At 42.1% G+C, this 14,137-nt stretch overlaps 1 protein-coding gene across 1 annotated transcript; it reads left to right on the plus strand.

Annotated features, from left to right (window-relative positions):
• Positions 1–727: 727 nt before the first annotated feature.
• cntn1b (contactin 1b) lies at positions 728–13,311 on the plus strand. Its single transcript, XM_084711128.1, has 24 exons — positions 728–843; positions 4,588–4,727; positions 4,844–4,879; positions 5,006–5,132; positions 5,218–5,399; positions 5,614–5,709; positions 5,912–6,124; positions 6,263–6,359; positions 6,525–6,709; positions 7,559–7,683; positions 7,824–7,941; positions 8,056–8,206; positions 8,293–8,420; positions 9,451–9,623; positions 9,728–9,851; positions 10,097–10,264; positions 10,401–10,550; positions 10,648–10,718; positions 10,816–11,068; positions 11,184–11,305; positions 11,439–11,628; positions 11,716–11,837; positions 11,934–12,090; positions 12,528–13,311. The coding sequence occupies exons 2-24, from the start codon at positions 4,673–4,675 to the stop codon at positions 12,608–12,610; spliced, it is 3,126 nt and encodes a 1,041-aa protein (XP_084567254.1). The 5' UTR covers positions 728–843; positions 4,588–4,672; the 3' UTR covers positions 12,611–13,311.
• The last annotated feature ends 826 nt before the right edge of the window (positions 13,312–14,137 follow it).

Below are 14,137 nucleotides of genomic sequence, written 5' to 3' on the forward strand. Positions count from 1 at the left end.
TTAATATAAATTTTTTCTGACTGGAAAAATGTATTTGTTTTGAATCATTACAAAATTACTTTAACTTGTCCTTTCAAATTCAGTGAACTTTAAATTTGAATGCAGCCCAGACACTAACCTTTTTAGGTTAAAACAAATAGTTCATTTTATAGTGTAAATATAAGAATTAGAAAAGAGGTCGTGTAAAATGTAAAGCGTTCTGGTGCAAAGGAGTCGATGCAGAGGATCAAGTCATATATGCTTTACTCCTTCAGCTGGTGTCTGGAATCTGTCATGAATTATAGATTGATCAGAGGGTCATTTATGATGCACAGTGCATGGTGAGGAGTGAGATATGGAACATAGTCTAGACACCATTCCTGCATGTTTCCTTACACCCTAACTATTTTAATACACTTAAATATTCCTGTTAAGATTGAGTTTGTCCTGGTACACTGACTTGCTGTAATTTATGTAGGCTACTTGCTGTAGTTTTATCAAATAATAGACTTATATTCTTGCTCAATATCAATATAATATTCTTTGAATTAGTCCTGGTTGTATACACCATTGAAGGGTAAAGAAAACAACAACTTCAGTGATTTTCAGAGCAGGCTTTATTTCCCTAATGTCTGTGATGCGCAGCACCATGATGCTCTTATCCCTCCCATCCTCCTCCTCTCGTGGACCAATCAGAGCAGCATCCCGGCTGCCACCCCGAGGTGTCACTCTGCCTTTCTCCTCCAATAGAAAAGTTGGTGTGCACGGGACGCTCCGGCGGGTAGGCTGTGGGATGATGCGGTTCGGGTCCAGGTGTGCCACGCGGACAGCGCACTGATAATTTCCCCCATTTCTGCCTCAAAGGTAAGAACGACACCACATGAGAGTGTGTGCATGACCTGCCTGGCTCTGCGTCCGGACTGTAGCGAGGATAAACCGGGCTGTGTTCGGCGCTGTGCTGCAGAAATGGACCGGCACAGGAGGAGTACCGCAATGCAGAGCAGTGAATTACCGGTGCCGCTCAGTCGTCATAGGGGTGAAGTGATGTAAGGGGGCTGCGCAGATGCTTTTTAGAGGCTTTTTTTTTAATGACTGCGACAAAGTGAGCGCTGTTTTGTAGCCTGAAGACGGTTTTTAGCTTCTGTACTTGTACTTTTAACACATGCTGACATGAGAAAGTGCTTCTGTGGGTGCAGGGAGGAGACTCAAGGTGAAAAGTGTCAGATACTGTGTGCGTCAAGGGCGAAGGAAGATGCTGGAAGCACCATGGCATCTATGTGGTACAGGGCTGACTGTGTCCTTCATGAGCCAGGGGACAACTCCTTTACTAGTCAGACACTGTTTAGGGATTAAATTCTGCACTGCACTGTCGAAAAGTTTAATTGAATTTATCATTAAGTCTCAAGTATTTTCCATTTAAGACTAAAATGTTGCAAATACTGGATAGATCCACCTGTATCCTGTGGATGTCAATTCCCTTTCTTACCCTGGACTGGAACAGAAAAATACAAAATGTTCCAGAGTCCAGAAATAACTTGGCCACCCCCTTTTAGACGTCAAACATTTAGCAAAATGTGGTGGCTGCAAGATGTTGAAGAGAAATGGATTATTTCTGCCCTCACATCCTCAACATGAGGGAGATTTTATCTTATTTTTGATATTATCAAGCTTGCATGGTGCAGAATAGAAAGCCAGAATCAGCACACACTGCCAGAAACAAATCAAATCAAGCCCCTTTTAAACACTTTGCTAGAACCAGACCCCTGTATCAGCCTGATATTGGCCTGGCACAGCTATATTGGATAACATTGGCAGTGGTATATATGTTGTGCAGTATTTATTTACAGAGCAAGCTGCAGGTTGTGTTTATTTTATTTATTTTTCAGTTTTATAAGCAAGATTTTATGTATATTTGATCCTTTTTCTTAAATCAACTTGTTGTATTAGTATTTTTTAAACAAATAATTGGTCATAACTGTTAAAAGTTTACTCTTTCAGCGCCGTTTTGTCAGATTTCATCTCCACCAGTATAGTGACACCAGAATTTCTTTAATGCTGGTATCTGCCCCCAAACTCCAGTATCAGTCAGGCTCTATAATTCAACAACATTTTTCATCATCATGTTGAACTCAAATTTCAATGTGATTTTTCTGCAGACTTAAAAACACCAGCAAACATGGTCATTCAGACAGTGAGCTTAATACATGTGCTGACCTAAATTTCACTGGCCTGTCCAAAGAGGATCTGTGATGGGATTATTGCGAGAGGAAGCACATGAAAACACTCTGAATTGATTAGAATTGGAACAGATTGCTGCAACAATAATGTATAAAGCCAAAGCTAAAAGCGCAGTGGAAGCTTGTGCGCTAAATTTTATTGATTTTTGAGGATGTTATGTCACTTTTTGCTGCTCGTACTCCCTCTCAAAGATTAACCGTTCAGTTGTGCAAAATGCAGGATAGATGCAGCCGGCCGCTCGTGTACTGTTGTGTTGAGTCATCAAGAATGCACACGAGGAGTCGGTGCTGCAGTGTCTGCATGTGGATGTGCTCTGTGCTGGGTGTATGCCTCTGCTCTCCCTCTCTCCCTCTGTTCCGGCGTGTTTGAGACAAACGTGGCTGCTGAGTCACGTGGGAGGTGGATGTCTGGCAATTTTCTCTTCTTAGATTGTGCCTTCTTGTGCAGCCTTCTTCTCAGATGGAGAGTGACTCAACAGAGGCTGTCAGTGAGGCTGTCAGTTCCTTGCTAACAGGAGGACGGACTTGTTGATGTTTCTTTTCACTTGCCAGATAAGGCACAGGGTCACAAACCTACTTGCCCAAAGTCATTTTTTACTTCCCCTGTACAAAGCTTTTCTTTAAAAATACATTAACAGTTATCAAATAACAAAGACTTAAGCTAATTGTCTTGGTTAATAAGTCTAGTATGTCAATAAAATGGCAGAAAATGAAACATGTTCAGTCCAGTTTACTTTTCTCTTTTCCACCTGTAGTAGCTAACTTAAACAAATCTATCTAAACTGTTTTCCTGATTTCATCTTGATTTACTTTTCCTGATCACAACCCCTGCCCGACTGTGACATTATAGGAAGATTACTGTCAGATGTAACTTGACCTTTAAGTCGACTGTTTGTTTAGTTCAAAGGTCTGCTGTGATAAATGGGTCAACACAGAGGCATGTAGTGTAAGTGTACCTTCATAAGTGAAGATAAAGCCCCAAGAAAACTCAGCTACATACTGTATTCTACAGTAAACAATATCAAAGTACCAACCACACTTCTTTCCTGCAGGGGTTTTTTTTTTTGTCAAATTATGTGTTATTATGAGTGTTTTGAACTGATTATATCATGTGATCAGACAGACCGCTCTGTCGTTTTATGCACGTTTTGCCACAACTCAAATGAGAGCTGTAGGAGACAGTTTCATGTGTAGTTGTCCGGCAGATGAAAATATCAACAGACAAAATGCCTGGTGGGAAATAGGCCAGACTGACCATATAAAATATCTTAAATAAAATTGCATATTTTAAAAAAGTTAGTTACTTGTGATTATTTTCTATTCAGTAATATTATTATTATTTCCCCCTGCTCTGTCGAGCTTGTACTGTATATGCTGTACACTAAAATAGCACGAGTGATACATACAGATGCAGTTGCTAGTATGTCTGAGAGGGGTGAAAAAAAAGGGCATGAGTGCTTTTCTAGCATATAGGACAGCCCATATGGTGTTTTCTCAACTTTAAGTGCACCCATTCATTCACTTAAACACACTTGAAGCTGGCCACCCTTCATTATCGTGTTTTATCTGGTATATTTTGCAGTGCGACATGCAGATGTTATGTTAAGTTCCCCACTCTGAGCTTTATGAGTTCACACAGAAAGATCAACACCCCCACACTTCATCCCATCCTGATCATCTTGATTAATCCAGAGTTCATCCTGCTTTATATCTCCATGTCCCTCCCCCAATATCTCCCTCTTGACCTTTCTGTCTTTTAAAGCTGCAGTAGGCAGTTTCAGCATACACAATGCAAAGTCTTTTGCCTTGTATCACTCCACTAAGCCCCTGACACCAAATGATGCACCAAGCATTCCAGCAAATTTTGCTGATCTTGAAGCACAACGTGAAGGTTGGCAACCATTTTAACTAATTCGCAAGCAGCTTTAATACCTCTGTCTCTTCTTGTATGTCGTGTTTGACAATGAGAACTTAAAGCTGCAGTTGCTCATAGACGTGCTGCTTATTTCTTCCTGCAGAAGTGATGTGTCATCATGTGTGACGGCACAACAGGGGCTGCAGTGGTGCCTGGTGTTTTATATACAGACTGCCTGGGATTGTGTGCAGGCTTGTGCGTTTCTGCAGGTGCGTGTCCTCCTTGTGGATATGAATGTGCTCTGCATGAGAGTTCTGCTGAGTCACACACATCCTGAATTATTTATATGCACAGGGAGGATTCCAGCTACTTGCACTCATTCTGTTTCTCATATGGAAAAAGTCAACAATCTGGTATCATATCTGAAGGGTCACATAATGAGGAAAGATTCTAGCTCTAAAAACTGTAATTCTGTTCATGACAGCTTCAGACCTTTTCTTTTTGTTTCTTCTTCAGCCCTCTTCAGTTCATGACCTTTCCATCAACTTGTCCCTCGGCACATCTCCCTAACTGGCTGCAGTAAGTCAGTTTGCTGACTGTCATGGCTTCTGCTGTTTTGCTGCTCCTGGCCCTCTCCTCCTCAATCTCCCTCACAGGTAAGATGCACAGTGCTGCCTAAAAATAAACCATTTATCCCCTTAAAGTCATAGCCAAAAAACGTCAGTGCTGCCTGCACACAATGAGCTGACATGACCTTGCTTTTGCTTTGCAGCGGCGGTCCTGTTTGGTGAGCCGAGAATTTATGGAGGTGAGTTCAGTTTCTTGGAATTGCTGTCAAAAAGAGTCACGACTAAAAACAGGACATACTGCATAATCCTTCAGACTGATTTCTAAATTAGAACGGCGGAAGCTAATTGTTATGTTGAATTACCAGAGGATGCTACTGGATACGGCCCCATCTTTGAGGAGGAGCCTGTGGATGTGGTCTACACTGAGGACTCACCCGATGGGAGAATCTCCATGAACTGCAGGGCACGAGCGAACCCACCGGCTACATACAGGTTACACACACTGAAGATCCTTCAAAGCGACAATATTCTGTCCATTACATCGATCTTATGTAGAACTCTGTTGTATTGCTGCCAGGTGGCGGCGCGATAACTGGGAAATCAAGCTGATGGAGCAGCCAGACGAGCACTACAGCCTTGTCGGGGGGAACTTAGTTATCACCAACCCCAAACAGAAGAAACACGCCGGGACGTACATCTGCGTGGCCAGGAACATCTACGGCACCGTCATCAGCAAGGAGGCCAGGGTCAAGTTCGGATGTGAGCATGTGAACCCTGCTGGTGCAGCTGATGCTAGCTAGCAGGGCAGTTGTACTCATGTATGATATGACCTGTCTATACTGTACCTTACTATAGAGCTGGCGACTAGGACTTGTCATCATGTGCTGCAATATTCAAAGGAAAAAGAGGCAATGTTTTTGGTTTCCTGTTTAACTGTTCATCCTTCTTTATTTTCTCCTCATGTGCGATGCAGTTGTGGAGGAGTTTCCCCAGGAGGAAAGGGATCCAGTGTATGTCAAGGAAGGACAGGGGGCTGTCCTGCTGTGTGCCCCTCCAAAAGCCTGGCCACGTATGTACAGATCTTAAAGGACCAGCGTGTAGGATTTAGTAGCATGTAATGATGAACTTGCAAATCCCTGTTACCATGTTCTGCCAATAGATTCCCATAAATCTTACACACTGGACTGTTTAAGTCTCCGTTAGAAAAGGCACTCTTGTGAAGATAGTGATGACAACTTATCCCATGACCACGTGTGACTTTTCCTTCACAGAGGAGGTGACCTACCGCTGGATCTACAACGAGTTCCCAGTCTTCCTGCCCACAGATCGCCGTCGCTTTGTCTCCCAGAAGACGGGGAACCTGTACATTGCCAAAGTGGAAGCTCAGGATGCAGGAAATTACTCCTGCTTTGTCTCCAGCCCCATCATTGGGAAGAGTGTCTTCTCCAAGTTCATCCCCCTCATCCCCTTACCCCCTGAGGATGGTTAGTAGAGACAAGCTGTGCTGCAGCTTAACAATTAAAAAAAAACCTCCTCTTAACACACAGTATGTTGCAGAACATAATTTAGAAAGAAAACTATCAGAGAAAAATACATGCACACTGTCTCTTGTGTGGCCTTAGGTGAGAGAAAGTACCCAGCAGACATCAGGGTGAAGTTCCCTGATACTACTGCCATGCTGGCCTCTAATATTACACTGGAGTGCTTTGCTCTGGGAAAGTAAGTTTCCATTTGTGTGTTGATGTTCGCTTTACAGACTGATTTAATAAAGAGATGCATTCTTTCACGTAAGAGCTGGTTTACTTGAAGATAAGTGCGTTTGTTACATTTATTGTAAGTTTGAATTTAAACTTACTGTAAATCTGAATTTTTGTCTTTTGTCAGCCCCATCCCTCATATTGTTTGGAGGAAAGTGGACGCCACAGACCTCCCAGCAAATCATGAGATCAGTGAATCAGGAGCCGTGCTCCATCTGTACAATGTACAGTACGAAGATGTGGGAGGATATGAGTGTGAAGCCATCAACACCAAAGGAAAGGACTGGCACAAAGCCTGGCTGTATGTGGAGTGTAAGTGATTTCATTGGAGTAGAGTAGTAGTTTACAACATTAAATTGTAGAGATTACTCGACTGTGTAACCTTTGGAGATTTAATATTTAGCAGAGCTTTGTTGTACAATTAAAAAATTAACCTCTGTTTAGTAAATCCAAGTTTACTGATATAAACCGAAATTAAGTTTTGGTAAAGTAAGTTTAGTCAGTAGAAATGAAATTAATTAATTGCATGCTGTCAGTACCTAGAATGTTACATTGTTTGCTAGTTAAAAAGTTAACAAAAGTTTATATTGTTTGCTAGCTGGCCAGCTAAAAGGTTAACAAAATATTATATTAATGGATAATGTGGCCAAATAACAGAGGATAAAAAGCAGACTACAGTACAGTAAGGAAAAGGGGACTGGTAGCAACTGCCAGACTGTTTTAATGGATCAACTGGGGTGAAAGAAAAAGGAGACATATCATAAAACTCAACTGGTTCAAAGCTGTGCCTTACATATATTTAAGGAACTTGATTATTTTACTTGATCCATCTCAAAAAGGCAGCCATTTTAAAAGTTAATTATCCTCTTAGAGTTGAAGTTTAAAGTTGATACTGGATCGCGTGTTTGGACAGGTTTGAAGAGGGTTTTTAATTTTAATCTTTCTTCATTCATATTTTAGAAGTGTTGTGCAACATAATTCAAGCCTGAACCATGATTTAATTAGGTTTAAAAAATGTATCCTTGTTGGTGCAGCCCAGCCTTAATGTAGCGGCGGCACAAAAACAGGCACTTTGGAAAGCACTAATGCAGACCACTCCAGTGGTGCATGTATTTGAATATCATGTCAAACGTAAAATTTATCTCCATTTTGTTTTTGCAGCTGCTCCAGAGTGGGCAGAAACAATCAATAACACCCAGATCGACATCGGCTCAGAGTACACCATGCGCTGTGTGGCGTCAGGGAAGCCCTTCCCTTTCATCCGCTGGTATAAAGATGGATATATGGTAAAAAAAAAAAAAAAGGTCATAGATATTGTCACCTTATATTAAGTACATACATAGTATCAACTTTGCTTCTGTGTGTGTGTTGAGGTTTTCTCTGAAGTTATATTCGAGTTTTCATTTGGGTTTTGTGTGTTTTCTAGAACGGGAAGGGGGAGTTGAAGTTTTCCAGTCTCACTTTTGATGACTCAGGAATGTACCAGTGTGTCGCTGAGAACTACTGGGGCATCAAATACGCCAACGCTGAGCTGCGAGTCATTGGTGAGTCAAGGACTGCAGGGTGACAGAACTGTTAAAGCAAACGGAGTCTTGGCTAGAGCATATCATGAAAGTGGGAACAACAGTGACTAAGCACACTTTATACCCTTCCTTCAGCCTGTCCTCCCACATTCGAGTTTAACCCTGTGAAGAAGCAGCTTCTTGGAGCTAAAGATGGCCGCGTGGTGATCGAGTGTAAACCCAGAGCTGCTCCTAAACCGCGCTACACCTGGACGAAGGGCAAAGAGCTCCTCTTCAACAATTCACGGTCAGTCCAACTACAAATATACTCAGGAGTAACACCCCCCCCCACTGTCAAACAGCTTAGCTTCACTCTGTCGTGTTCATTTGTAGTATTTCCATCCTGTTTGATGGGAGTCTGGAGATCCTCAATGCCACCAAGAATGACGAGGGCATATACACCTGCTTTGCTGAGAATGACAGAGGAAAGGCCAACAGCTCTGGATATCTCACCATCACAGGTCAGTGAACGTGTGCATATATGGATGTGTACATATTTAACCTTTTTCACTGCTCCCCTCCCACTTTATCATTACTTCATTTTTAGAGGGGGGACAGCTCACCACCTTGTTTCATAGCCATGAATCTGTAGAGCTGATCTGAAGAGCTTAGAACATTAGAATGGAAGTACATGATGGTAATTCCCATGCTCGGTTATGTCTTATAAGTCAGTGTTTTCCAACCCTGGTCCTCAAGGCACACTGCCCTGCATGTTTTAGATGTTTCCCTGCTTCAACACACCTGATTCACATGATCAGTTCATCATCAAGCCTCTGCAGAAGCCTGACAACAACCTGATCATTTGAATCAGGTGTGTTGGAGCAGCGAAACATCTAAAACATGCAGGGCAGTGTGCCTTGAGGACCAGGGTTGGGAAACACTGTTATAAGTTATTGCAGCGGTTTTTCAACTTCAACTTTATTTTTGTGCAACTGGAGGGCAATTGGTTATGCAGGAAGGCACAAGTAAAACATAAAAGGCATAGGTAAACACATAAAAGAGAATATGCATACAGAACAGACACAGGTGTGTCATGAGTATGTGCCCTATTTTTTTGAGCTGATACCAGTTATTACACAGATTTGGTGCACATTTAACCATTTTACCACTCAAATTGATGAGCAAAAAAATCCCCCAAAATACCAAATTAAGACACCAAGAATTTTTTGGAACCCCACAGAAAAATTCATGCTGTAACATTTGGAGATTTCTGTAAGAATGGGATTTCCACAAGGCACCCCCATATTGTCACAACACTGCATGCAAAAATGGCCATGCTAGTTTTTCACACCATTTTTTCTTCAAATTTAGCTGGAGCTAAATTTGAAGAGTTATTTAGGCAGCTTCCCAACAAGCTAGGGTGGCATGTTACTAAGCCTGCTGCAGAGAGTAATGGTGGCTGAAGAGGTTAAATACAGTAAATATTTACAGTGAAAGGTCTTGCATTTGTATAAAAGTTTTAACTCTATTTGTGATGTTTATTTTCCCCAGAGGCGACCTCCATCACAGAAGCACCTGAAGACACTGAGATAAAGGTCGGTGATGAGGTGATTCTGAGGTGTGCCGCTTCATACGACCCCATGTTGGACATCACATTCATCTGGGCCATAGACTTCAGGGTCATCAACTTTGACACTGAGTGGGAACACTACGAACGCGTTCTGGTAGGGTGACGGTTCAGCTAATGACAAATCTACAGCTTCGTCTCCTGCCCTCACTCTTTTAATTCTGTCCTTTTTCTCTTTTGTCTCCTTGTGTTGTTGCTCAGAGCGACGATGGCAGCGGCGACCTGCGAATAAAGAATGTCCAGATTTGGCACGAAGGCCGCTACACCTGCACGGCTCAGACAGTGGTGGACAACGACACGGCATACGCTGATCTCAAGGTTGTAGGTCAGTCATAGCTTGATCATAGACGCCAAGATTATTTTTTAAATGTCTGATCATATTTTAGTTGATATATATTTGGTTGATATTCTTAAAGTAAATAAACAACAGAAAAATAAACACCCCACCTCCGCCAACGACAGTAGAAATGGTGGAGATGAAGATAATATGTTGCCACATATCACGGTGTTGATATAATATCAATATATTGCCCAACGCTAGTTTCCATGCATCTTTCCTCCCTGATCCAGGTGTTCCTGGACCTCCCGGTGTGATCCGGGTGGAAGAGATCGGAGACACATGGGTGAGACTGTTGTGGACCAAAGGAGCCGATCATAACAGCCCCATTCTCTCCTACACCATTCAGACCCGACACTACTGGGCTCTGAATGAGGACGACTGGAGGGATGCCAGCACCTGTGAGTACTGCTCACTGCCAGCAGGGGGCCACATCACTCTGTATTTTGGATTAACTGGCCCATCATGACCTTATGAGATCTGATGAACATATTCTTAGCGCAGTAGAATTTGAGATGACATTTGTGTGTCTTGCAGCTCCAGCGCTTCTTGATGGCAGTGTGGAGAGGGCAGAAGTGACAGACCTGTACCCCTGGATGGAGTATCAGTTCAGGATCATCGCCACTAATGAGTATGGCTCCGGAGAGGCCAGCATTCCCTCCCTCAAGATCAAAACATGGGACGCTCGTAAGGAGACAGTACTAATATTTGACATCTTTTAGTCAGGAAGTCGGGACAAATGCGGGGTAGAGAAAAAAACTGTAACGGCCTATTCTCTTCTCAGCTCCAGTGGTCGCTCCCACTGATGTGGCAGGTTATGGAGGTAGAAATGGCGAAATCGTCATCACATGGACAGTAAGAAAGGCTTAGGCTTACATGACACTAAAAATACTTAAACACATTGCTGCTGTAACAAAATCTAAGAGGTGTATTTTTGTTTCTTTTTCTCTAGCCTGTGCAGCCATGGTATTTCTACGGCAAAAAGTTTGGCTACATTGTGGCGTTCAAGCCTCACGATGCTTACGACTGGTGGTACGAGACCATTTCAGACCCCGAGACGAGGCGACATGTTCACAGGGACTCCTACTTCATTCCCACTGACGAAGACTTCCAGGTCAGAGAGTTTCAGGTGAAGATCAAGTCGTTTAATGTTAAAGGAGACGGACCATACAGCCTCACCAGGGTCATCTACTATCCAAGAGACGGTGAGGAGTTTGTCTTAGTTTTTGGTTCCCTATATAAATACACTGTGAGACAATAAGCTTAGAGCAGTTGACTAACTTTTTTTTCTTTTCTCATCCATTTGTCTGACTTCTCCAGTACCTACGGAGCCTCCGACAGACGTCTACGCCAGGCCGGTGTCCTCCACCGAAGCTCTGGTCTGGTGGTTGCCAGTGGTCGACACTGGTACGGGCCTGCAGCAGTACATTGAGGGATACCAGGTAGAGCGTTTACTGAGCAAATTGCATACACTTCTGTATAAAAAAACGTGGGTTTGAAATGTCTCTTTTTAATCTGTGATTACTACAAAGAAATTGACATCTGATTTCAAAACTCATCTTTCTTACTAACCAGGTCAAGTACTGGAGAAAGTATGACGATCCGGAGCCGGGAGCAAACCGTATATTTGTTGGAGCCGATGTAAATCAGACCAGGTTGGAGAACATGCTGCCAGACTCTCACTACCTCATTGAGGTCCGTGCCTTCAATGGAGCTGGTCTGGGACCCCCTGGTGAACACTGTGAGATGTTTACAAAGAGACCACGTAAGAGCGATTACTTTACCTATGGATAACAAACACTTACAATGAGGGTAGATGTGGTCCTAATAGACGATTTTGTTTTGTTCACAGCACCACCAGACCCTCCCAGGATGTGGCGTTATATCACTTGGACAGGAAAGTGGTTGTATGTGTGGTGGGATCATATCCAGTACGACTGGTTTGGCAATATTTCCTTCCCACTGTACTACAAGGTGGGTGTGGAGAGCTTTGCTACCATCTCTTTACCCTAATAATTTGTTTTCTTCATTAGATGTAAGACTAATTCTCAAGTCTTACATGTTTTCCAGGTCATGTTCAGAAAGACAGGCTACATCTACGGGAAGGTCTACATCACTGGCTGGCACTTCATGGACTTCCCCATGCCTCAGGTTGGAGACTATGAGCTGATGGTGCGCGGCCGTTATGAAGGAGGAGATGGCCCAGTCAGGAAGATTAGGATTCAGGGTAAGACTAAAATGATTTAATGATTGAAATGATTCTAAATTAAATAAAATTTAATCAATATGGAGATGCTTGCTGTAAATAAATAAACCAAAAATACACTTAAGTTCTGTTGAGATGGACCTACTAAGTATAAAAGAGGGAGGAAAACAGTTAAGTTTCTGCTGCTCTGTATTTTGTCACACAATGTTGCATTGTTTGCTAGTTAGCTAAAGAGTTAACAAACATTTTATTGTTTGCTAGCTTGCTGAAAGGTTAACAAAACATTACATTGCTTGCTAGCTAGCTAAAATGTTAACAGAACATTACATTGAGTTTGCCAGCAAACTCAAAAGTTAGTCTAGTTAGCTTACTCACAGTGACTCAGCAGAGAGGTGTTTATGCATCTAGATTTCATTTCCTCTTGGTCCATTTGTCTCACGTTGGTTTTGTTTCCTCAGGTAAAGCATCCATGGTCACGCCCACTCTCAGCCTGGTATCTTTGGTGCTGCTGGCACTTTGCATTGTGGGACTGCAAATTTAAGCCTGCCACAAGAAACGTGTATATAACAAACTCTGGGAAGTAAATATGTGAACCTGCTATAATGAGAGAACCAGTCTTCTTGTCCAAACACTCCTCACATTGACAGTCATTGTTTAAAATTCTACATCATGCATCTGCCCTACAGTTGTTCTGTTGTAACACCACACAGGAAGTTGTTTTTCACAAAAAAAGAGAGAGAGACATACTATTTTTTATGGACAACACAGTGGTGCTGCTGGACTGTGTTGGACTCCTGCATCGGCCACATCTATGCGTCAAAAGTGAAGATCCAAAAGTCACTCCAAAATCAATAATTAGATATTAAGGCACTCAATTCTTCAATGACACTCTGCAGTATAAAGGAATCCAGAGAAGCTGTTTTTAAGTTAAATTGTGTTCAAAATTCAGTAATGTCCCGTTCATATTCTGTCATTGTTTATTTTCTAATCCTGTGTGGACAAACAATACCAAGGTAGAATTTAACCCACAGAATGGGGGAATGTTATTTATAACAAGCACTATAACTTTCTCAGATGGTCAAGTAATCAATATTATATAAAGAACTGTATAATAATCACTGTATTTGTTTTGGAATGAGCAGGTGAGCAGGGAAAGACGAGTGACTGGATTTTATGAATGCATACTGTCACTTATTTATTTTTCTTCTTGGGGCGCACACACAGTATATCACGTGTTTTCTTTTTTGTTAAACTTTTTTTAGATTCATTTTCTAAACTTAAGTGGTGCTGTAGGACAGGTACAGAGGCTGCTTGTTTAATGTTAATTTGAATAGTCATCCTCATCAGAATCATGGTAAAGACAGTTTGTTTGAATTCCAGCTGCACTAATGAAAGGCGTAACACTTTGCTGACAACTTCCTTTGAGACCAGTGATGATTTTTGCAAGTGAAGGTGTAATATTTGAATGAACCATGAGCATTGGAAAGAATCTGTATATCACATATGTACCTATGCTTATTTTCTTTATGTCAGGCTGCAAAACCATTAAACAGAGTAGAACAATCTATACTGTCTCATTGATTTAATTTTATTTACATTTTTAACTGGGCAGTTACACGTGTTCCCATCAACACTGTGAGTCCATCTCTGATCTGAGAGGAGCAAAATGCATTTGCAAATGAAACCATAACTCTTTGACTGTTATCAATTTAATCTAAAATTAGTTCCAGTCAGAGTTTAGCCAAAGTAGGATTAAAGCAGTGGTGCCCAACCCTGGTCCTCAGGATCCCCTGCTCCAACACACCTGATTCAAATGATCAGCTCATCATCAAGCCTCTGCAGAAGCCTGACAACAACCTGAACATTTGAATCAGGTGTGGTGGAGCAGGGAAACATCTAATATGCAGGACAGGGGATCCTGAGGACCAGTGTTGGGAAACACTGGTTTAAAGTAATTAAATCCAGATTTAAAATTAGGCAGAGCTGTGTTGCACAATCTTAAACTAGTCTGTTTGGTAAGAGTCCCGGCCTGAACACAGTGATACACCAATATTCATTCCATGTTGCA

Source organism: Lutjanus erythropterus, chromosome 22, assembly GCF_056507025.1.
Source record: "Lutjanus erythropterus isolate fLutEry1 chromosome 22, fLutEry1.hap2, whole genome shotgun sequence".
Lineage (NCBI taxonomy): Eukaryota > Metazoa > Chordata > Actinopteri > Lutjaniformes > Lutjanidae > Lutjanus > Lutjanus erythropterus.

Bases quoted from the DNA above. Each gene is read 5' to 3' on its own strand.
- cntn1b (XM_084711128.1), top strand. From the start codon at position 4,673: ATGGCTTCTGCTGTTTTGCTGCTCCTGGCCCTCTCCTCCTCAATCTCC. The intron at 5,400-5,613 runs GTGAGCATGTGA...TGTGCGATGCAG, and splicing joins GGCCAGGGTCAAGTTCGGAT to TTGTGGAGGAGTTTCCCCAG. The intron at 6,710-7,558 runs GTAAGTGATTTC...TTGTTTTTGCAG, and splicing joins AGCCTGGCTGTATGTGGAGT to CTGCTCCAGAGTGGGCAGAA.